General features: G+C 31.8%; 2 protein-coding genes and 1 pseudogene across 3 annotated transcripts; 2 read left to right on the forward strand and 1 right to left on the reverse strand.

Annotated features, from left to right (window-relative positions):
• Positions 1-8,266: 8,266 nt before the first annotated feature.
• On the reverse strand, positions 8,267-8,406 carry LOC119686561 (annotated as a pseudogene).
• A 550-nt stretch (positions 8,407-8,956) lies between these two features.
• Positions 8,957-10,057, forward strand: LOC119675283 (putative nuclease HARBI1). Its single transcript, XM_038086476.1, has 2 exons — positions 8,957-9,618; positions 9,672-10,057. The coding sequence occupies exons 1-2, from the start codon at positions 9,594-9,596 to the stop codon at positions 10,055-10,057; spliced, it is 411 nt and encodes a 136-aa protein (XP_037942404.1). The 5' UTR covers positions 8,957-9,593.
• A 1,521-nt stretch (positions 10,058-11,578) lies between these two features.
• On the forward strand, positions 11,579-21,517 carry LOC119677324 (epidermal growth factor receptor kinase substrate 8-like protein 2). 2 transcript variants are annotated; one of them, XM_038088624.1, is made up of 3 exons: positions 11,579-11,730; positions 13,243-13,562; positions 21,294-21,517. In XM_038088624.1, exons 2-3 carry the CDS (start codon positions 13,248-13,250, stop codon positions 21,474-21,476), a joined length of 498 nt encoding a protein of 165 aa, XP_037944552.1. In that variant the 5' UTR covers positions 11,579-11,730; positions 13,243-13,247; the 3' UTR covers positions 21,477-21,517. The 2 variants fall into 2 exon arrangements, with proteins under 2 accessions (XP_037944552.1, XP_037944551.1); XM_038088623.1 differs by lacking the exon at positions 11,579-11,730 and adding an exon at positions 12,235-12,704 and having other exon boundaries at positions 21,294-21,515.
• The last annotated feature ends 1,469 nt before the right edge of the window (positions 21,518-22,986 follow it).

Here is a 22,986-nt window from a genome sequence, read left to right on the forward strand (position 1 = left end):
CTAATTCCGTTCTATCCACCCTTTTTAAAACATATAATGAATTTCCAACGGGGGGATGGGATTGAACATACAAGGTAAAGCATCTGATTGCACTTATCATGGTAAATGCCAGCGCAATTCTCGTCACTGTTCTCTCCAAGTTGACACACAGCCTCCACGTGATCCCTCTGGATTGCTACAATCATCCATGCGTAGTGAACTAATGTGTGTAGCGAAATCCACCTCAGGGATATATGAGGTTATGCGTCGGGCTTTGAACCCACCATATAAAAACAACATTCAATGCAAACAAAGAGGCAGCCTCGGACAAGGAAACAATCTACTGATGACGACAAACGCACACGTATTAAGGAATATGGAATAAAAATATGCACCTGGAATGTCCGATCTCTTTACAGAGAAGGTGCATCTATACAGCTGGTTAATATCCTCAAGAAATATAAGGCTGACATTACCGGCACCCAGGAAATCCGATAGACGGGAGAAGGATGCTCTAAACGAGAACATTGTGACATCTACTACAGCTGCCATGCAACAAAACACGAAATTGGAATCAGATTTGTGGTAAGCCGAAAGTTGAGAAATTTGGTCTCAACATTTACGCCAATAAACGATAGGCTCGCAAAAACTCGCATCAATGCAAAATTTTTCTTCATCACTCTAATTTGTGCGTATGCCCCGACGGAAGATAAAGATAACGACACCAAGGAAATTTTCTATGAACAGCTTGAACGCTATCCCCATCATGACATCAAAATCGTTGTAGGAGACTTTAACGTAAAGATGGGTAAAGAAGGTATCTTTGGTGCTACTGTCGGAAAGTTCAGCCTTCACACAAAAACTTCTGATAATCGGCTATCACCATAGACAAAGAAACAGCTGGTATGACCAAGAGTGTCGCAACGCCACCGCAGAGAAAAACGTAGCACATCAAACCACCCTGCGGTCAGTTGCGACACGCGCTGCTAAAGAACGGTATCGGCAAAAGAGAAGGGAAGAGAAACGTCTTTTCTCTTCCCTTTCAAGACGAAGAGCTTGACAAGCTAGGCGACAGGAATATAGCTGGAAACTTTTATTAAAAAAATTAAAAGCCTGACAAATGGTTATAAAATTGGAGTTAATTCCTGCAAAGATGAAAACGGTAATCTGGTGATAGATGTCCAAACCATGCTTAATATTTGGAGGGATCAATTCTCGAACCCACTAAATGGCGGTAGTAGTAATGTGACTGAAAGCGAAGATATCCTGAAATTTGCAATCGTTAACGATAAAATAATCGTCCCATCTCCCGCTTATAATGAAGTTAAAACAGCTATAATGCGGCTCAAAAACGACAAAGCTGCAGGTGCCGATGGTTTGCCGGCTGAGCTGTTTAAAGCTGGTGGCCAAGAGCTATCAAAATGCATGCTATAGCTAATTTGCAAATTATGGTCGGATGAATGCATGCCCAACGATTGGAATTTAAGTGAGCTTTGCCCAATCCACAAAAAAGGTGATCCTGCCTGGAAAATCCTGGAAAAATCCACTCTATACCAGATATTCACAGTGCATCAAATTCTGGAGAAGTCTCAAGAAAAACAAATCAACACACACCACCTATTTGTCGACTTCAAAGCTATTTTTGACACTATGACTAGAAACACACTCTATGCTGCTATGTCTGAATTTGGTATCCCAACAAAACTTATACGGCTATGTAAAATGACGCTGACCAACACCATCAGCTCAGTTAGAATTGGGAGGAACCTCTCCGAGCCGTTCGATACCAAACGAGGTTTCAGACGGGGTGACTCCTTGTCGTGTGACTACTTTAACCTAATGTTGGAAACGATAATTCGAGCAGCAAATTTAAACCGTACTGGCACAATATTCTACAAAAGTGTAGTGTTGCTTGCGTATGCCGACGATATTGATAATATTGGTCTGAACACCCGCCTTGTCGGTGCGACATGTTCAAACTTAGAAAAACAAGCAAAGCTAATGGGTCTTATTGTAAATTAAGACAAAACAATGTACTTTCTGTTAACAAATCTCCTCAGCGTCTTGGGATCTACGTCACTGTTGACAATTATAAGTTCGAACTTGTGAAAGACTTTGTTAATTTAGGTTTAAGCTGGTTAAACACCAAAAATCACGTCAGACTAGAGATTCAACGAAGAATCACTTTTGCCAACAAATGTTACTTCGGGCTCAGTAAGCAATTGAGAAATAAAACCCTGTCTCGATAAACAAAAATCATGCTCTACAAATCTTTTATCATGCCTCTCCTGGTGCATGGTGCCGAAGCTCGTACAATTACCAACAGTGATGAGAAGGCGTTCGGAAGATTAATATCCCTTAAGCGTTGGTGACGAGTATCGAATTAGATGGAACGATGAGCTACACTGCAACATTGACATAGCATCTTCGCTGGAAGGAGCAGATGACCAACAATTTGGAGGCGCTCGGTACTACCAACTGGCGTCAGAAAGCAACTAATCGCGTTGACTGGCGGAGGCTACTCGACGCGGTCAAGGACGAGTCACGTCTGTAATGGCCAACTAAGTGAGTAAGTAATGAACTTCCAACAACCTTATGTGTAATACATTTAATATGTTTACCTAGATGCTAACTTCTAATTGCAGGCATTTACCACATTACTTTGCCTGAAATTTCTCTTATACAATACTGACCCCCCCAAAATGTCCTTGGTTTACTTCTTGTATTGTATATCTTTTCGACCTTCTTGTGTGCCGAATTTAGTTATTGAGCTATCTTTTTGCGTAGTAGGACCACAAGCACACTGCGATTAATACGATTAGCTGCATTTGTCCGAGGCGAATAGAATCCCGTTCTTTATGGATTATCGTATACTTTTCCAGAAAACCCTTAAACACCTCAGGTATGAATTTCTTACCATTGTCGGAGTATATGTATTCTGGTACACCAAACATATCGAAAACCTCTCTTTCATGAAAATTGACTACGACTTTGCTATTGGATGTCTTCCTTGGCTTTAAAAAGACAAATATTAAAAAGTGATCGAAACACACTATACTAGTGTGCATAAATAATGTGTAGACGAATTCGGGTGGTGACGTACTGTATGGAGGCTACCAGGACAACGTGGGACATAAGAGGTAACATCATGTTTTTCATATTATTACCTATGTTAACATATCACCTTCTACCTATATAGGCCTACATAACAAACCTTATATCACGAACCTCACTAAGATCAATGGGTTTCATTGGGGTGAATGTTAACATAGGTGGTTTATTAAAAAAGTGGTTCAACTTTATCAGATTACTTAAAAGAAAGGTGCGGTTTTTACTTCAAGCTGTTGATTATTAATTAACGGATGGACGGTCAGCTCTTTTTAGGCGGGAAGTAATGGATAGAAGTGCAAGATTTCTTGCTAAGGTATTAACATGCTCTATCAGCCTTTTATTGTATTTTTTTCTTATATTGTCAAATTCAGCTTTAACTAGGGGAATTTGTAGATCTCGGTGTATATTTTCATTCCTAAAATACCATGGGGCACCAGTGAATGTTCTCAGTATTTTTGACTAAGTTTTTTGGTTAATTATAATATTTAAAACACTAGCATTACGGAATAGCTGTACACCATAAGTCCATATTGGTTTTATGATGCCGTTGTACAAGAGTACTTTATACTCTAGGTACAGGGAAGATCTGCTATTAATGAGCCAAAGCAACTTCGAGGCTAGGAGCTTCATCTGAATTTTTTTTTGACTTCAATATGTTTGCGCGAGTTAGTCGTTTGTCTAGGTGAATATCTAAGTACGTTATATTATCTGCTTGTGGTATGTCAATGTTATTTTGTAAAATTGTTGGAAATGTACTCCGATTTAAGTTAAAAATGATGTGTCTACATTTTAGTTAATTAGTTTTAATTCGCCATTTTGACAGCCATTTCTCCATCCGAAATAAGTGAGATTGAAGTTGGTTTGAAGCTAGCACGTTTTTGTTCCGACATAAAATTGTCGTATCATCAGCAAGCGTTGTGGTGACGACTGAGCTATTTATTGGGATATCAGAAGTATACAGTACATACAAGATAGGGCCAAGAACACTTCCTTGTGAAACGCCAGCTTTTATTGAGGAAGTTTTTAGAAATAAATGATTTACATTTCACTTTAAAGCTTCTATTCTGCTGAAATGATTCTAGAAATGAGTGGCCATTTGCAGGTAATAAACAGCGACTTTTATATATGATAGCTAAGGGGGTCGAATTTCCAACGCATTAATTATTTTGCTTTGCAATTTGGTTTTCCGGTTTATAAATATTAATTTGAAGTGTTTTAGGTTAAAGTGTCAGATTACCATATTACACAGTGCATTGAGTGTCATCATGGTTTGATATAACACTAGTGTAGTCAATATCAATTATAGACTAGTATAGTCAAACCTCTCTATGACGAAGTCGCTGATGCTTGCAAAAAACTTCGTTATGGAGTCTTCGTTATTATTTATTTTTATTTTAATCCTTTTTTATTCCTAGGTGGAACAGAGGGCCGTAACAAATATTTTACATTGAACTCTATCTAATGCAAGACGTTTTGTTTCACTCCAGCTCTTTCCAGCATTTCTTAATTCGGCTTCAGTTTGTCGTTTCCAAGTGTTGCGCGGACGCCCTGGTCTTCTACTGCCTTGAGGGTTGAAATCTAAGACATTTCTTGCGATATTATCAGCGGGTTTTCTTAACGTATGGCCAAGCCATTTGTATTTGCGCATCATTATTTCATCAGTTATAAGAGGCTGATTCGTTCTAAACCCGAGCTCATTATTGGTTATGGTTGCTGGCCAGAATACATGAAGGATGCGTCGTAGACAGCGATTGACAAAGGCTTGTAGCTGTTGTGTGTCTCTTGCCGTTAGGTTCCAACTCTCACTACCATATAGTAAAGTTGTTTTTACGTTTGCATTGTACAGGTGTATCTTAGTGCGTTGTGTGATGTTGGATGAACGCCAGATTTTGTTAAGGGTTCCAAACGCTTGCTTCGCTTTCAATAGCCTGTGCTGTATGTCTTGCCGACTGCCGCCGTTGTTCGAAATGTAGCTTCCCAGATAGCAGAAACTTTGTACATCTTCGATGTAGGAGTCATCTATTTGAAACTTCGTTGAGCAGTTTGAATTGAGACGCATAGACTTGGTTTTGTTGATATTGATTGACAGACCAGCTGCGAGTGCACGCTTTGCGCTGTTGTTTAACGATATTTGCATCTGGGAAAAGTTATGTGTTAGTAAACAGATGTCATCAGCGTAATCGAGGTCAGTAAGTTTGTTATGAAGGTCGAATGAGATGCCATGATTTGTGCTCATAGCTTCCGACATAACCACATCTAAGACTATATTAAATAGTATAGGTGAAAGAATGCAACCTTGTCGGACGCCAGACTTAATTTGAATTTGCCCGCTGAGACGCCCTTCGTGAAGTACTGAGCAGTGCGCGTCAGAGTACAAGCCTTTTACTAAATTTATTAATTTACTCGGTATACCTTTACACTCTAATGCATACCAGATGGTGGTATGGAGAAGTGTATCGAATGCACATTTAAAGTCGATAAACAGCAAGTATAGAGGAGATCGCCATTCGTTAGACTGTTCGACTATTATTCGAAGGCTGTTTATGTGGTCGGCACATGATCGATTATGCCTAAATCCTGCTTGCTCGGCTCGTAGTGTAGGCTCAACGGCCGAAGTTAAACGTTTATGTCTTCGTTATAAAGAATAACAAATTTTTTTTTGTTCATTTTTTTAGCATTTTACTGGGAATTACATACGTATTTATTATAAAAATCCGGGTATCAAACCGGAACCGAAAATCGGAAAAAACAGATATATTTGCTGGAACGAAAACCGGAACCGAACCGAAAAAAATATATCGGTTTAATTCGGTTCAGGACCATATAGTTTGCTATCTGTGCATCTATTTCTACAGTTGTTGATTTTTTATTTATTTATTTATATGAAATATGCTTTAAGTTGACTGAAATTATTCCTAAAATAAGAAATATTTTCACGAAACATATGTTAACTAAATTATTTAATTTATATCAAAAGCATAGTCGATTATTTAACGGAAAACGAAAAGGACAAGATACATATAATTGTAGACACTCTGCAACCCCTAACAGAGGGAATTTTGAAATTACAAAGTGAACAATTAACTTGAAGTAATTTTTGGAATTTGGATCCAATGTAAAATAAAATGAAAAAATTAGAAAATATATTGTCAGATATTTTATACAATGAGTTATGCACTAAAGAAAAAGTGTAATTAAAAACTGATCAAATACTAGGAGCAATATACTTAGATCCGCGTTTTAAAATTTTGTGCATTTTAAAAATATTTGGAAAAAGTTATAATTTTTAGAGCAATCAATTCCAACTGCAAAGGAACAAGCTGTATCATCTACTGAAACCCACAATGAAATAGTAGACGACTTAGAGATTTTTTTAAGAAGCAAAGAATCAACAATACAGAAACGTAACTCTTGTATTAAAACAGAATTGGATATAGACTACATATTGAATAATTTTGAAAATGTACGGCGGTTGAACAAAGTAAAACTCATATTAAAGTTTTGGGAAGAACATAAATATACATATCCTCTTTTACATAAAATTGCAATGGTGGTTTTAAGTGCATCAGCAACACAAGTTAGTGTAGAAACAGTCTTCTCTTGATCGAAATTCATTCTAAGAGACAACAGAAGTAATTTAAATGAAAACACATTGGAAGATATATTTATAATAAGAAAAAATTTCCATTATTTTAAAATTTTTTTCATTTTTTAAGTTTCATTTCTTTTTTAATTTACATTAAAATTTACACAATAATTTATTAATGGGCTAATTGGTCAATTCAAATAGAAATAAAAACACTATAGTTTATTATTTACATTTAAAACAGTTTATATTTTAATTAAAATAATTGTTCCAATATTTCGACTGTCTTCTATAGTCGTCTTCAGGGAACCTAAACAAAATATATGTACAATGTCCATTTTTTATAGTGGAACATTACGAAGAAAAATCATAATAAATATAATAATAATAATGACAACAAGAAAAACAACACTAGAAAAGAAAAATAAAAATTATAAAAAAACATTTACAAACATCCTGTGTCATTTGTTTATAATATTTCTATAAGCCTGAGCACAGTTGTCCGTATCCGTTTAATAATTTAATTTTGTACTATTAGGAGCTTGAATTATTGAGAGCATTTCCAGAAAGTACCTTTTATTATGGTTTCTTTCTTCATGTAAGATTTTTGCATTATCGAAATCAGTCTGTTTACAGTCAATACAATGTACAGCCAATGCTGTATTGGCTTGAGCACCACTTTTATTTTTCAAACTATGTTTATGTCCAGCCATCCTTGTCTTAAGTTTATTTTTAGTCGTACGTATATATAATTTATTACATACGTTGTACCCGACACCTTTACAATTTAACTGGTACACTACATTAGATTTGTCCTTATTATGTATTTTTGTTTTAGTGTTGCTATATAATGTAGCCATTGTGTTAGTTGTCTTCTGGGTGATTCTATAACGTTCCTTGTCACATATATTATATTGGAATTCATTATTTGATTTGACATTTTCGGAACGAAATCAATTGATTTGTATATTTTTTGGTCATTATTACTAGCTGGTTGGAACTTTCTCAAGTTATTATTAAAATATCATAAGATCAAATAAAATATTCTATCTTAAAATATCACGCATTATGTTCTTTTGTTTACTATGGAAAAAATTGTCACTAAGTACCAGAACTCTTCTAATAAAATTGGGTGCTGTATTTAAAACAACGTGTTTTGGATGAGTGGAATTATAGTTAATTAATCTTCCTGACGTGAAGACTTTTTGTACCATTGAAAGTGAATCTGGTTATTATGTGTAATTAATTCAACATCTAAATAAGGAAGCATGTCAGTCTTTCCTTCTTTTATAGAAAATTTTAAATTTGAGCAACAGGACGATAAAATCTTAGCAAGAACATTGGACAAGGTAATTTGATAAATTTCCTAACCAAGCAACGTGGCCCATTCGGTAGCGTTGATCTCCTAACGCAATAACGTGGCCTAGGTGGTAACGTTGATTAATCTCCTAATTTACCAAACGTTCTTCTAATTTCCCCAAACGTAATTGTAATTCATTTTGTTAGTTAATAAGTTATACAATATGTGTATGTATGTATGTATATTTATTTTCATTTTAAATTTCATTCTTACAGTATGATTAGTGAATCTTAAATTAATATATAAATATATATAATTGAAATAACGACTCTGACTCATGTCATCCGTCGATATTGTCCTCCGATGGAGATGTTAAGCTGATAAGAACAGATACTACACTTTGATCTTAGTCATAAAGCCGAGAAGCGATATATTGATAGATACTACACTTTAATCTTAGCCATGAGGCCGAGAACTTATACAATGTATTGTAAAAATAATAAATTAAACCAGAAATAGCCCGTCTTTAATATTAGGTCTGTTCCACGAGCTACACATAGTAACACTGTGTATACACAAGTGCGTTCCACGAACAAATTTGTGAGTAAATGAGAGCATCTGAGAGAGCGTAACATCCCTGTCGAAATTTGAAAATGTTACATAGACTTTACTCATGCATTTTATATGAAGTAAAATTTGTGTTTATGTGTAAATCAGCTGTTATGGTTTGAATTCAAATTTTTGTATTGTTTGTTTGCGCGGCATTTGTGAATATTAAAAAATTCTGCATTTTTAATTGTAACAACTGTAATAAATAAATATTGAAATGGATAAAAACATAATAAATATTTTATTAAGTGATTTAAGTAACACAACACAACCAGAATATAACGTAGGTAATACACTTCGAGATAGTGACTCTGCCGATGATGTAGAATTGATGTATTCGATATTACATAAAAAAAAAGATAACGTGTGTGTATAAAAAATTATATACAAGATGTTGTTTGCAAATATGACGACAAGGAATTCAAAACTCATTTCCGCATTTCGCGGAGCCTTTTTAATTCTTTGGCTATAAAATTTCAAAATAGTACCGACTTTATTGCACTGCGAGTAAGTGAGCTGAACATTTCTTCAGAAGCTCACGTTGCTGTTTTTTTATGGTTTGCTGGTCACGAAGCATGTTGTTTTAGAGATTTATCAGATCGCTTTAATCTCTCTTTATCGTCAGTAAACTGAGTTATAAGAAGGATGATAACTTTCTTTAGCAACATGTGTCCGGATATAATTGCATGGCCTAGCACATCAAAAAAGGAAGAAGCAAGTACATTTTTCCAAAGCTTATGCAATTTTCCATAAGTTATAGGTAAGGATTTATGTGCATATTAACGCTGCATATATATTAATACATGTTACTTTGCAGGTTGCCTAGATGGCACTCGTATAACTATTGATCCTCCTGGAGATCGTAAGGTCGACTACATTGACAGAAAAGGAAATATTTCATTATGCTTGCAAGCCATCTGTGATGAAAACAGAAAATTTATTAGCATATTTGTCGGACATCCAGGCTCCTGTCATGACAGTTGGGTCTTACAAAACTCTCCTATTTATATGCGACTACCATCGAAGTGTGGAGGTAAGTTCTTTGGAAAAAGAAATGAGATTTATTAAAACCTCTTACGTTTACAGAATACTATCTACTGGCTGATTCCGCATACCCCTGTACACAACACATCATTACGCCATATAAAGACAACGGGCGTCTTACTCGTGCACAAAAGAATTTCAATAGAAAATTGGGGTTAGGTCGAATACTAATAGAAAATGCTTTTGGTATTTTAAAACAACGTATTAGACAGCTGTACTACTGTAAATTAAAAGGAGTTGAAAAACCGTGTCACTTTATAAGAGCATGTTGCGTTTTGCACAATCTTGCAAATGAAAACGATTTAGAATTCACATTTTCAGAACAATCTGAGGAAGATAATGATGTCAACAACGACATCCCTTTTAGATCAAATATCGTTAGAGATTCGATTTGGAATGAATTACAAACAGAAAATAACTTGGATTAAAGTGTTTATTTGTATATTGCTTATTTTTCATTAATTAATTTTATTAATATTGCAATAAAGAATTTAATTCTAATTAACATATTAACATCATATTTTATAAATATATACTTAATTCTGTCTTAGCTTTAAAATTGCATTATTTAAATAAATTTTTAATTCTAACTAAACATAAAGACTATAATATTAAAAGTAAATATGTTTTTAACATAATGTGTCCTAATAATAATAATATGTAATATATTAAAATAAGTTTAAAAATAAATAAATATAATATATTAATTATTTTATTATTAATGTGTTTGTCTGTTATTTTTCAATTTCTATTTCTACTGTTTTGTTTTTCAAAAAACAGCCGTTTTCACCAGACTTTACAAAAAACTGTTCCATGAAAATTTGTGTAAAGAGCGTAATCTGGCACTTTATTTGTGTTACGCTCTCAGTTTGTACTTTACTTCTGTTTTACTCATGGTTTACTATATGTAGCTCGTGGAACAGACCTATTATATTACGAGAAAAATTCAGGGTTGCTAGAAATATTTTTGTAACAACCCTGGCGGACCGTGAGCTATCCCAGCCACGGTTGCCACTTATGGTACTTTAGTACCAAAATTGGTACTTTTTTTTCGTTTGGTACTCATGTTCAAAAAATGGCACATTTTTGACGACCCAACTTTATTGTGGATATTTCCAATTAATTTTTTTTATAAATGCAACTTTGCCCTATTTTATATTTTGTTCATTTATAACACTATGAAAAACACAGAACGAAGAAATAAAAAGGTTCAAAAAAATTTTGGACCTGTGCAACTGTGATGGCATTCGAAGCAATAATGTTGTTGCATTGCATTTTGCTTTTTTCATACTCGTATCCATAGTTATAGTCGCTTGTCAAAAATTGACTGCACAAGAGTTAAGGGCCATGTTATGCAGAGTGTCTTGGGAACGGCATGAGTACAATTGTTGTTGTTTTCAATGCAAATTTTAAATTTGAGAATGAGAAAAAAAACAATATGGCCGTTCAAACCCCGGCATGAGAGCCGGCGTATTTGTGCCCCGGCACTAAGGCAAAACAGTATTGTTTAGTAATAAATTTCAAAATTTGCGCCTTTTAGGAGCAAAACACTACAATTCTAGTACGTTTTGGAGAAAATATGGCTGTAAGCAACACAGCATTTTTTTTATAAATCGCTAATAATATAATTATTACACTTTCCGATTTAAAAAAAACGCGTAAGAACTGTTAACAATTATTATAAGATAATATAATAATAAATTAACATTATTACAGCCTCTATGAGTTTTTTCATGCGAGTTATTTTTGGTGGCTAATTGAGCATATCTAAATTTTCTTTAAAATTTAGGCACAACCAAGAAGTAGTAAAAATACAAAATTGGCAATACTGATGTGACACTCTGCATAACATGCATTTCGGGCATAGCCCGAAAGATCGTAATTTGCCGTGCCCGAGACACTCTGCATAACATGGCCCTAAGCAATAGTCAAATTTTGCTTGCTTTTGCTACGTCTCAGTCAGCAATTCATACTCTGAGCCTAACTTCCTGCAAATTATTCTTTGAAGCCATATGAAAACACATAACATTTGAATTTTGTCTGTTAAAAAAAATGATCAAATTTACTTGAAAAGTGTGGCAATTGACTAAACTTGAATGAAGTAATTTTAAATTTGTGATTTATTAATTTTTAAATAATTTTATTAATATAATCCAATTATTAATTAAGTTTTATCTGAATTAGCAACAATATTATACTTATTCTTTTACTGTTACTTTTAACAATTTTGCTTTACTGCACATACATATGCTAGCAATTGTGTTTAATATACATACATATGTATGTATGTACAAATAATGAATTTATTTAATGTTTTTTGTTTTTCTAATTTTGAATAGCAAAACCACAGCAACACCCCAAATGTATTCAAATTTCCGGTTTGCGTACTTTTACCAAAGTTAACTTAATCACAATTCGGTTACCTCTGCTTTAACATTGATAAAAAAATTGAGATTTTTTAAAAACCATTTTGATCTTTCTAGTTATTAATATTTACTATATGAAATTAGCTTATTTGTATAATTACATTTTTTCGATAAAAAATAAATAACTAATTCTATTTTTAAAAACAAATCGTTTAAACGAATTTATAACTTGTGTTAACTTCTATTGTTCATTTATATAAATAATCAAGTGAAAGTAGAAAAAACTGTATCAATCACATAGTAGTTATATTCAGCTTTTATCTACTCCAAAAAGAGTGGATACGGCTAACTATACAACAAATAAGCTATATGTGAACATTTCGCTGCATTATTCTTTTCGAAATATTGTGCTCAAACAGTGTATGGTAGCACAGTAAATATTTTTAGTTTGGCTCAAACTAGTTGAGTGTTAACGTGAATCGAAGAACAGTGAGAATTTGCTAATTTTGGGAATCTGTAAACAAGTGTACAGTTTAATGGTCTATTGAAATTTAATTTTTCCAACACGCATGCGTAACTTCGTTGCTAATATTATATTATTTAATATACATTTATGAACTTTTTTCGAAAATATTGCAAACTACGTAGTTTGTATTTTGAAATTGATATTAATTAGAGGAATTTTTGTATTCACCTACACACTGAAAAGGTAAAAAAATGTAGAGTTAATAAGTTAAAAGTAATGTAATACGGCCATAATTTCCTATACAATAAGTAATTTGTCTAAATTGCGTCATTTGAATATACCAAAATATTACTTTTGTCCTACACTGGTGTGAGTTTATACTAAAATATTTTTTTATGTCAACTAACTTTAGTTTTTGGTGTAATGTTGTTCAGTTTAACTAAATACATATATTGATTTCCAATGTGATTATATTGCCCCAATTCCTTCTACATGTTTTGCCACCAAACTGACAGTTTGCAGAATGCAAACAATTTATACAATTCTGTATGAAAAGAAATGTATTTTTTTAATGTGTAATCTCAAATTTTCATTATTTACTAATATTTAATACTAATATTATTATTCACAAAAATACTAATATTTTTGCTTTACAAATTACTTGGTTTAATATTTCTTAAGTTTCTTCGCAACTTAAAATGAGAGTGAAAATTTTTACTTTCTGAATTTGTTTTTTCAATTAATATTGATGTACAAAATAATGAATACGATTTTTATTTAGAAATTATGGATTATCATCACTCGATTAAAGTTGATGGAACTAACAATAGCAATATGATTTCCATTAGTGACTTTTCCGGAGATGAGCAAGATCTACGTGAATACGGTGACGAACGTGATAACTCCGACTTAATTGAAAAGCCTATATATCTTTTAGAACATTTAGCTACTTTTACAGTCAACAAAGAATCCGGAATAGTTTATCCTGCAGACGGTATGCGACGCTTATTGCAGTTGGAAAAATCGACTGGCATATGGTCACAAAAAATGAGATTGTGTCTCAACACACCATGGGTTCTTATAATGGACTATGAAACTGGCGTAAGAAGCTTTTTTACTGTATATATTATTATAGTTAGTATTTAGTATTTAATGTTTTTAAATTTTTAAATTTTTTTGACTTTGTTATGATTTTTTTTCATCTATTTGTCGATTTAATATTCTTATTACAAATATTTTAATTTACAATATTTTGCATGATTAAGGATTTTTTACTTCTGATTTTTGAAAATTAAAGTCAAGGGTTCAATATTTAAAGTTTAATTTGTTTACATTAAGCTTTACGTTAGCTTTTTTTTGTTTTATGTGTAGAACTTGCGTCGCTATCGTCAGGATAAAACACTTAATATAGCTCTGTCACTGAATGCTTATGTAAGCCATGCTTCGTTTTAACTCTGGCTACTGTTATTAAGTTTTCAACAAAAGGAAACAAAATGAATAGAAATGTATAAAGCTAAAAAGACTATAAATCAAAATAATAGTATAAAACAATCAAGTGAAACCAAATTAAAAAAAGTAACTATAACTGTATATTTTCTTAGTCTTTTGGCACTTTTTAGAATCACACACAAATAGTCCGATACTTCTTTAGTCGATCAGTCTGACTTGTTAGGCCCATGTTATGTAAAAAGTCACGGGCTCTTTGAAATCAAAATTGTTGGTTTCAATGCAAATTATAAAATTGAGAGCGAGAGAAAAAAACAAAATGTCGGTTAAAATTTGTTCATGAGAAACGAGGCTCGTCACTTAGTCAAAGTAGTGTTGTTCAGTAATAAATATCACCACTTGTATCTTTCAGTAGCAAATTATTGCAATTTCTGTGACACTCTGTACAACATGCATTTTCGTCATAACCCAAAAAAAGTCAATTTCGAAGGGCCCATGGCTTTCTGCGTAACTTGGGCCTTACACATTCAGTTCATTGTACTCACCTGTGTTCTCTCATTGTTTCTAAAACATTTATAATGAAAGTGAAATAAATATCATTATAATAATAAGCTGAGAGAACAATTGAATCTTTTTTTTTCAGGTTAAAATTCATACTAACACATACACAGCATTATTAAGTACATATGAAAGTGAGAATTTTATTGAGCTGTGAATTCGATCTTTTTTTGAATTCACTTATTGGGAATTTTTTTTTATACATTTCCTTTTTCTCCAAGTTTATTTAGTTTTTCATGCACATATTTGAGGTAAACATAGCGGAAGCTGTATATCATATGTAACAAACATTGAACACGGTATTTTGCATTTCTTTATGTGCAAGACTTTTGGTATTTGGAATTACCTTCAGTTTTTTAAATTGTTGCTGCTATTGCTACTACTTTTGTTTATTGACGATAGTGACAATTTGCATTTGAGAAAGTTTAGCATCATTATATCGTATCATATAATGAATATATATTTTATATTATATTGTATAATGATAATCAAATATATCAATTATATATTTTATTTATAAAAGTACATTTTAAAAAATTCTCACCTAAAATTTGTTTAAAAAGTTTCAAATTTTGATAATTTCCCTTTTGGGAAATATATTTTGCAACGTTGCACTCGTTACTTTTAGTGTAATTTCCCTTAATTTATACTTAACTGAGTTAGAAAGCACGAAGGGTCTTTGTGCGGTTCAACTTTATAATTTTATTGTAAGTTACTGTAAAGAAAGCGCAAACTCACCTTTTTTTCTGTTCTTCTCTTTGTAAGGTTGAGTTAATGTTCCAAAAGAAATCATCTTTCTAACTTTTAAGAAACTGCATTCGATTTTCACGAAGTTAGTGTAATTTTAACAATTTTTTAACGAAAAGTGAACTTTTGTAGCGATCATTTTCCAAAGTTGTTTCGGACAAAATTTTTGTAAACCAAAAAATTTTGTTTTAAAAAATTTTAATAAGTTAATTATAAACCAAAATTTTTTGCTTTTTTACAAAAATTAAGCACCGATGAAGTTCTAAAAAACCGAACGAAATATATACTGGAAATTTCTAAATAAAAGCTTTTTTATTTGGTTTGTCTGCTAGCCGATATGTATATCTAAATAATAATTTTTACATTCTCGTTAATGGAGATTTACTAAGTTATTCTTTGTTGCATGAATATAAAGTACTGTTAAATTGTCATCACAAATTATTGGTTATACAGTGGTGGAAGAAATAATAAGAACGAAGAAATATGTTGTGTTTTTATTACTAATTTTTTTAATTATTCAATTTAAATCTCAAATGTATGGTTTTTTCGAAACATTACTTTCAAATTTATCAATTCAAAAAAAAATATGCACAGGTTTGATAGAATAATAAGAAAAAAATGGGACTTTCTTCATTGCCCTTGGAAAAAAAAAAATAAGAACTTAGCACTAGAATACTTTTGAAATTGAATTTAGTCTTTCAGATGTATATTTTATAGCGTGAAAATATTCCTGAGACTAATATTTCGTTATCGAGCCACCATTTTTTAGGACTTCGGAACATCGGTGACCCATTGAGTCCACCAACTTAGCGCAAACCGACTGGTCAATAGAATACCATGCCTCCAGCACTTTATTCCATAAATCTTGCATATTTCTCGCATTACAGCCAGCCAATTTCCGTTTTAGAATCCCCTATAGGTGTTCAATTGGGTTTAGGTCCGTACTCTGCGATGGCCACTCCAAAACCGGAACACTGTTCTCCCTGAACCAATTTTTTGCAAGGCGCGAGCTATGTTTTTGATCGTTATCTTGCATGAACTGCCACTTTAATGGCATTTCTTCCTCGGCAAAGGGTAACATCACATTATTAAGTATCTCTACATAATCTGTAGCGCACATATTTTTTTTTATCGAAAATATTAGACCGACACCTGAGTGAGAAAAACAGCCCCAAACTTTGATATTGCCACCACCATGTTTTATGGTTTTTATAGTATGCCGCGGATCATATTCAGTGTTCTTCTGACGTCTTACGTAACGTTTACCATCAGACCCAAATAAATTTATCTTGGTCTCATCAGACCACAACACGTTTTTCCAGTTTTTGCGCTTGAGGTGTTTCTGGGCAAAAGCAATTCGGTTTCGCATGTGTATTTTCTTCAGGTATGGAACCTTTCTAGCAGAATGCGCTTTTAAACCTTTTTCTATCAATTTATTGCGTATAGTTCGGCTAGTCACTGGTGCGATTAACTCTTGTTTCAGCTTTTCCGATGACAAAAACGGGTTGATTTTGGATTTCCGAATCAATAATTCATCGAACTTTTTAGTTGTAGCTCCTTTCTGCCACGTGTTTCACTTTTAGGCTTAAAATGAATGGCGGAATGCACTTTAGTTTTAGAGCACCCCATAATATTCGCAATTTGGCTTAGACTTTTCCCTTCAGTTTTTAATTTTTGGATCAAATCTCTTTCAATATCTGTACAATGTGTTCCGCGACCCATTTGAATTCTATTTACCGCAAAAAACGAACAAAAATTTACGTGAGAAATTATTTTTATTATAATTAGTTAGTAATCAACAAAAAATACCTGTTATAAGGTTTTTACACGATTCCAATGAAAATAAAACATAAATTTCGCGCCCGTTCTTATTTTTTTTCCAACAAAAATCTGACCTTAGTTCAACTCATTCAATTTAAAGTAAATATAGTTGCTTAAAAATATGCAAATGCATAAAAAAGGTAGAGTACCGTTACACCACATTCTTGTACAGTGGGCTGCGTTCATATTATTTGCTTACAAAAAAAGTTATGTGGTTCGTAATGTAGTAAATATAATCGTTCTTATTATTTCTTCCACCACTGTATAAATCATATATTCTTTGGTATCTTTAGTAATATTCGTGAAAATTTATTATAAGATAATCCTAAATTTATAATTTTAGCTGCTACCAATTAAGCTTTTTTTTTTTTAAATGATATGCCTAATCATATATCAGGGGAAGAAAATGTGAAAAATTTGCAGTGGCTCTCAGCTTATTTCATCCAACACCAATTTTAATATTTTTCACCCTATTTCTGAAAAAGTATGTCATCGATTGAATATACGATTGCATATTCACCTGTTATGCGTCTTCGTTCGTTGGATTTTGTAAAATAAAAACCAACTTCTTAAGTTCAATATTTATATGTCTTTATTCAACAGTTGTATTTAAATAATTCTGTTTTACACGGAGCAATTATTCGAAACAAAACTCTTAACTCCATATTCTAACTTACTACAAATTCTAACTAACTGACATATTTAAATTACTTTCAAACTTTCCATTGCTGATATGATAACAATATTTAAACGCCATTTTTAAGAAAGAATATTTATTATTTAATTTAAAAACTTCAAAAATACCGAAAATATTGTTTTAATATATAATGAACATAAACTATAAAAATACTCCTATTTTAATGGCTCAGCTTATTTCATCCACAAAAAGAAATTTAATTTCGTGTCAAAGTCAATACTTGGTATGATACCCTTTCGCTTTTATCACTTCGTCAAGTCTTTTCGGCATTGAACCAACAAGTTTTTGGGTTGTTTCTGGAGCACTTTTCATCCACTCTTGTAAAATAGCCTTTTTTAAGACTTCTTTGTTAAAATTGTAAATTTTCGAATGTTTTGTTTCAATTTTGCCCATAAATTTTCAATGAAATTCATGTCTGGGGCAGTTTAGATGTGGGCACTTCCAAATCAACCAAGACTGTACAATGCCGACTTTATGTATTGGGTCATTGTCTTGGTAAAAGCTAAATGTTTTAGGAATGTCTAGTTTCACGGTACTCTGGAGTAAACTATTTTCTTATTTGGTAAAGCTAGTGTTTCAAATGGTATAATTTTCCAAAGACCTCCAAAAATACTGAGAATAATCATTGACGCTTCATGCAACATTAAAAATGAAAATATGTACCGAGATCAACAAAATCCCCTATATTAATGAGTTTAACAATATTAAAAAAAAAAATAAAAGACAATACATAAACTCCTTTGCTAAAAATCTTACAATTACATCTAGTATTTTCCGTTTAAAAATTGATATGTCCAGCCATTAAGCAGAATTAAGCATCCACCAAATGCAACATAATCTTTTCTTTAGGTAATATCAAAGCATTAGTTTGATTTCTTTAAGAAATCATACACGGCAATGTAGCTATATTTTAAGTGATTTAAATTATATATGATACATATAATATATAATTATATAATGATACATATAAAAAAAAACAAAAGTTAAAAAACTGAATTAAAAAAAAAGTATAGATTAACGTTTGACAAATTAGAATTAAAATTTGAATTATTTTTTTCTTTTACGTCGGACACGACCCCAGAAAGAGCTGCAAGTTTTCCATTTCATTTAAGTTAAACATAGAGTATATTTTTGAAAACCATTTTTTAAAACTAATTTTTATTTATTATTATTTATTCAATTGCGCCGAGTTACAAATAAAAAACTAATTAGCGATGTTTTTATATCGAGGACTTAAAATTGTCGATATTAATCCTTATCTAAATTATTATAGTATAATGATTAATACTTAATTTAATTAATAAAATCAGACGGTTTGGTTCTCTTAAGCCATTGTACGAGGTCTTCTGTTTGAAGGAGTGACGAAGCTTCTGTGTTGCAGTGAACTTAAAGTCCTTTTTTATGTGCTTCGGTCTGAAGCGTGATTATTTCAGCTACTATCGGAACAAGCAAGTCACGATGAGGGTCACTGTTACGGACATACCATAGAGCATTGGTAATTGTTTTCACGATGTTTTGATATCGTTGTATTATCTGCCTATTTGACTCAGATGTGCAACTCCAGAGTTGAGTTGAGATTGACATAACGGTATGACGTCCAAGTAGCCACTTAATTGAGTTGAATTTAAGATTTACATCTTAACGTTTGTTTTTTTGACGTGTTCACACCACCGAAGTCTAGCATCAAGTGTCATGCCCAAGTATTTAGCAGGAAAACAAAAGAACGGGCTAAGCTGTCAGCTTTTTCACTCCCTTCGATGTTCTTATATCCAGGAACCCAAATGAAGGTGATGTCAGCCAACCGATTAAGCTCGTCGATTATTTCTCTACATGCTCTTACTATCTTCGATTTTGTTGTGAAATATTCAAGGGCTTTCATTGCTGCCTGGCTGTTAATAAAGACGGCCACACTACATCTGTCCTTGATGTCAGTGGCGTCGCTAGGCGTCAGCGATGTCGGCGACCGCCGACGGCCTCGCGCCCGCAGGGGCCTCGCAAAAAGTTACCGACTGTGGATTCTAAGCATTTAATAAATATTTTGAACAATGTGGTTTGATAGTGGCATTAACCATATTTGAAGTATTCCCGAATGTTTATATAGTAACCAGATTCACGTTCACAGTTCCAATCAGTATAGCTTCGACGGAAAGAAGCTACTCAAAGTTAAAAGACGTGATTAAGACGTACTAGAAAAGTATGAAGATCCAAGAGAGACTATCTCCATTGAAAATTCTATAAACTGACGCAAAAATAGCAGCTGGCACAAATTATATATAATTTAAAAAAAAATTGAGTGAGGCTAAAAGTAGGAAAATTCATTTATTTTAATTTGATTAGCAATAAAACTTTCAACAATGTAACTTGAAAGTTTACAACTGGGTTATAAAGGGGGCCTCGCAATTCTGTGTCGCCGACGTGCAGAGTTGGTCTAGCTCCGCCACTGCTTGATGTGACATGCAATTTGCCGACAAGCTTCTCTAATTGCTGGGATTTCAACCTGAAAAACCGTGACCTTATTAGGTAGCTTCTAATAATGTGTAACGCTTAATTTAATTAATGAATAATTAATTAAGTATTTCTAGTTCTACTAGAAATAAATTAATAATTTTAGTGATATAATTTTATAGATTTAATTCAGTTGAAATTTAGTATGTATACGAAATGTGTAAAGGACATATTAAATTAAATTTTTCTTATAAAAATCAGGAATAAAATATTAGTACTTTTGTCACATTTTTTTCAATGTTATATTTGACAGCATTACTTATAATTTTTAAAATACTTCTAAAAATAATACAATCGGGAAAATGCCAGTTTATAAATAAAAATTCATTATAAATCTAAATTAAAAATAAAGTAATTAAACTTTTGATGTGAACTTCGAGAATTTTTTTTCAAATTTACGGTTAATTTTAGTATAAATAACCTCAATTTTTTATTTTATTTACATAACACGAATTGATCGTTATCTCTACAATGCAATAAATTGCAGGTCTCTCTCACAGAACGTGAAATAAGCTATTTAAAAATTTATTTAAAATACGAATTAAAAATTTTTCTGGGTTTTACTTTAGAAAAAAAATTTTTATAGTTTTATCTTACTCCGTCCTACCCTATGAAAAAAGTTGAAATTTTTTCCCAGGATACGGGTATTTTCATTACATCAATATCATAGAAATTATAGCCAAATCGGAGTTGATGAGGTCAAAAATGTTCCGCCTGTAAAAAAATGACACATACAATTTTAATTAAACGTAATGTAATATTTAGCATATCAAATTTCACTTTTTTAAACATTAAAACATGTTTTAATGTTTCTAAATTGCTGTTTTTAACATAAGATAGCAAATTAGAAGTACAGAATAGAGGTTTTCATACCCAAGAAACCACTTACCTCAAAAGTGGGAAAAGGTAAATAAATTCATTTTTACTAAATTTATTTTGATAGAAATGTTTATTAGTAGACTATATTAAGATCACTCTTATTTGAAATGATTAAATAAATAAAATGTTTATATATCTATATGAAGATTATTAATTTTAAATAACTTGTCTTTTCTAAGAATATCATTGAGCGTTTTCCAGCAACTTTAATACAGGAACCAACTGCATTTACATCAACTGATGCAATGGAGTTATACAATAACATTTTAGTTTTTATAGTATCTGGAGGGAGTGGTTCGCGATCAGAAATGCATATATTTCAGGTACTTATGCGCAATAATGTCTGTCATGATCTGTGCTAATTATTTTAATCTCATTTTAAATTGTCCAATTCATATTCAATAATTGTCATAGTCGATTTGTTAAATTCCTTTTTTAAATGTTATTTTAAAATCATATTTCAAATTTTTTATAATTTTATTACAGTGTATTGTTAAATAAATTGTTAATATATTTCTTACGATTTGAGCAAATTTTACTATTACTGTGCAGTTTTATGATTTGTCTCTAAATGTTTACTTTGTTAAAATATTTAATCGAGTTTAAAAATCCAAATATATTTCCACATATGTTTTAACAAAACATATGAAAAATATTTTAACACAGATCATGGATAGTCCTACAGGGTAATTCTGGCAACTCACCACAGTCAAAAGTCTTTTGAAAAATGTTTCCTATTCTGGCAGCTGTCTTAAAAACTCTTATCTGTCTTTCAGAAGACATTTTTAATTTTCAGCTAAGATTTTGTTTTTTTTTTTTGTGGTGTATACAATTTTTTGTATATAAAATAAAATATATAAAACTTAAAATAAAAATTATTAGTTAGTTAATTAAATATTACTAACCTAACAATTATTACTAACCTCATTTTAATTTGACGTCAAAATATAAGAATTTTAAAATATATATTTTATATATTTATCTATGATATATATATTTTTTATATATTTAAATGTTAATATTTATTAACCTGAACATTTATCTATTTATTTATTTATATATATATTAAACTAATTAATTTTTTGCCACTGATGTGCTTAATGCAGCAATAGCTGCCACCTTTTTTTTATTTACTCATGTAAAATCCAGTAAATAATTTATGTACAAATTATAATAATAATTAAACATACAGGGTTAGGCGATTAAAGTGTTATCTATTCATACGACCATGTCTTTTTTATGTGAAATTATTTTTTTTTGATTCAAATTACATCTGGTACGGTCACAGCTGCCCATACCATTAATTGAGATGGAAAATTATTTAAGGTGGCAATTTTTAGTCCAAAATTTTCGGCAGTGCGTTCAGTTAAGTAAGCACTATCATTTTAAGAGTTTATGAACTGCTTAATGGGGAAATTTTTCTCATCAGAGCACACAATATTTAGAAATTCTTTTTAACTTTTTATTGCTTTGATGTAAGATTTACGATCTTTTTTGGAAAATGCGTCAGATAGTTCGCTGGGGTATTTTCAGTTCTTTGGCTATTTGATTACCACTACGACGTGGATTGCGTTTAGGGCGAGACTTCACTTTTCGAATCCTTTCAGGAGATGTTATCGTTTTTTTTCTTCTACCATCATGACGTTTGTCGACGCTGCCAGAGCAATTATAACGATTTGCAGTAAAATACACAAACATTTTATTCACTTTGAGGTGTTTGTGCTCACGAACAATAGCTGATTGTGATTTTACAGCCAAATACCACGCAATCACATTATTACGTTTGAATTCTATCTCGAATAACTTTTCTTCTATAAAACTTAAACGCAAATGCTTGTGGTGGCTTGTAAACAATATAAACAGCTGCCTTTC

Source organism: Teleopsis dalmanni, chromosome 2 (assembly GCF_002237135.1).
Source record: "Teleopsis dalmanni isolate 2A chromosome 2, ASM223713v2, whole genome shotgun sequence".
Classification (NCBI taxonomy): Eukaryota; Metazoa; Arthropoda; class Insecta; order Diptera; family Diopsidae; genus Teleopsis; species Teleopsis dalmanni.

Coding starts and splice junctions, on each gene's coding strand:
- LOC119675283 (XM_038086476.1), top strand. CDS start 9,594: ATGCGACTACCATCGAAGTGTGGAG. Junction 9,619..9,671: donor ACTACCATCGAAGTGTGGAG/GTAAGTTCTTTG, acceptor TTACGTTTACAG/AATACTATCTACTGGCTGAT.
- LOC119677324 (XM_038088624.1), top strand. CDS start 13,248: ATGGATTATCATCACTCGATTAAAGTTGATGGAACTAACAATAGCAAT. Junction 13,563..21,293: donor TAATGGACTATGAAACTGGC/GTAAGAAGCTTT, acceptor GTCTTTTCTAAG/AATATCATTGAGCGTTTTCC.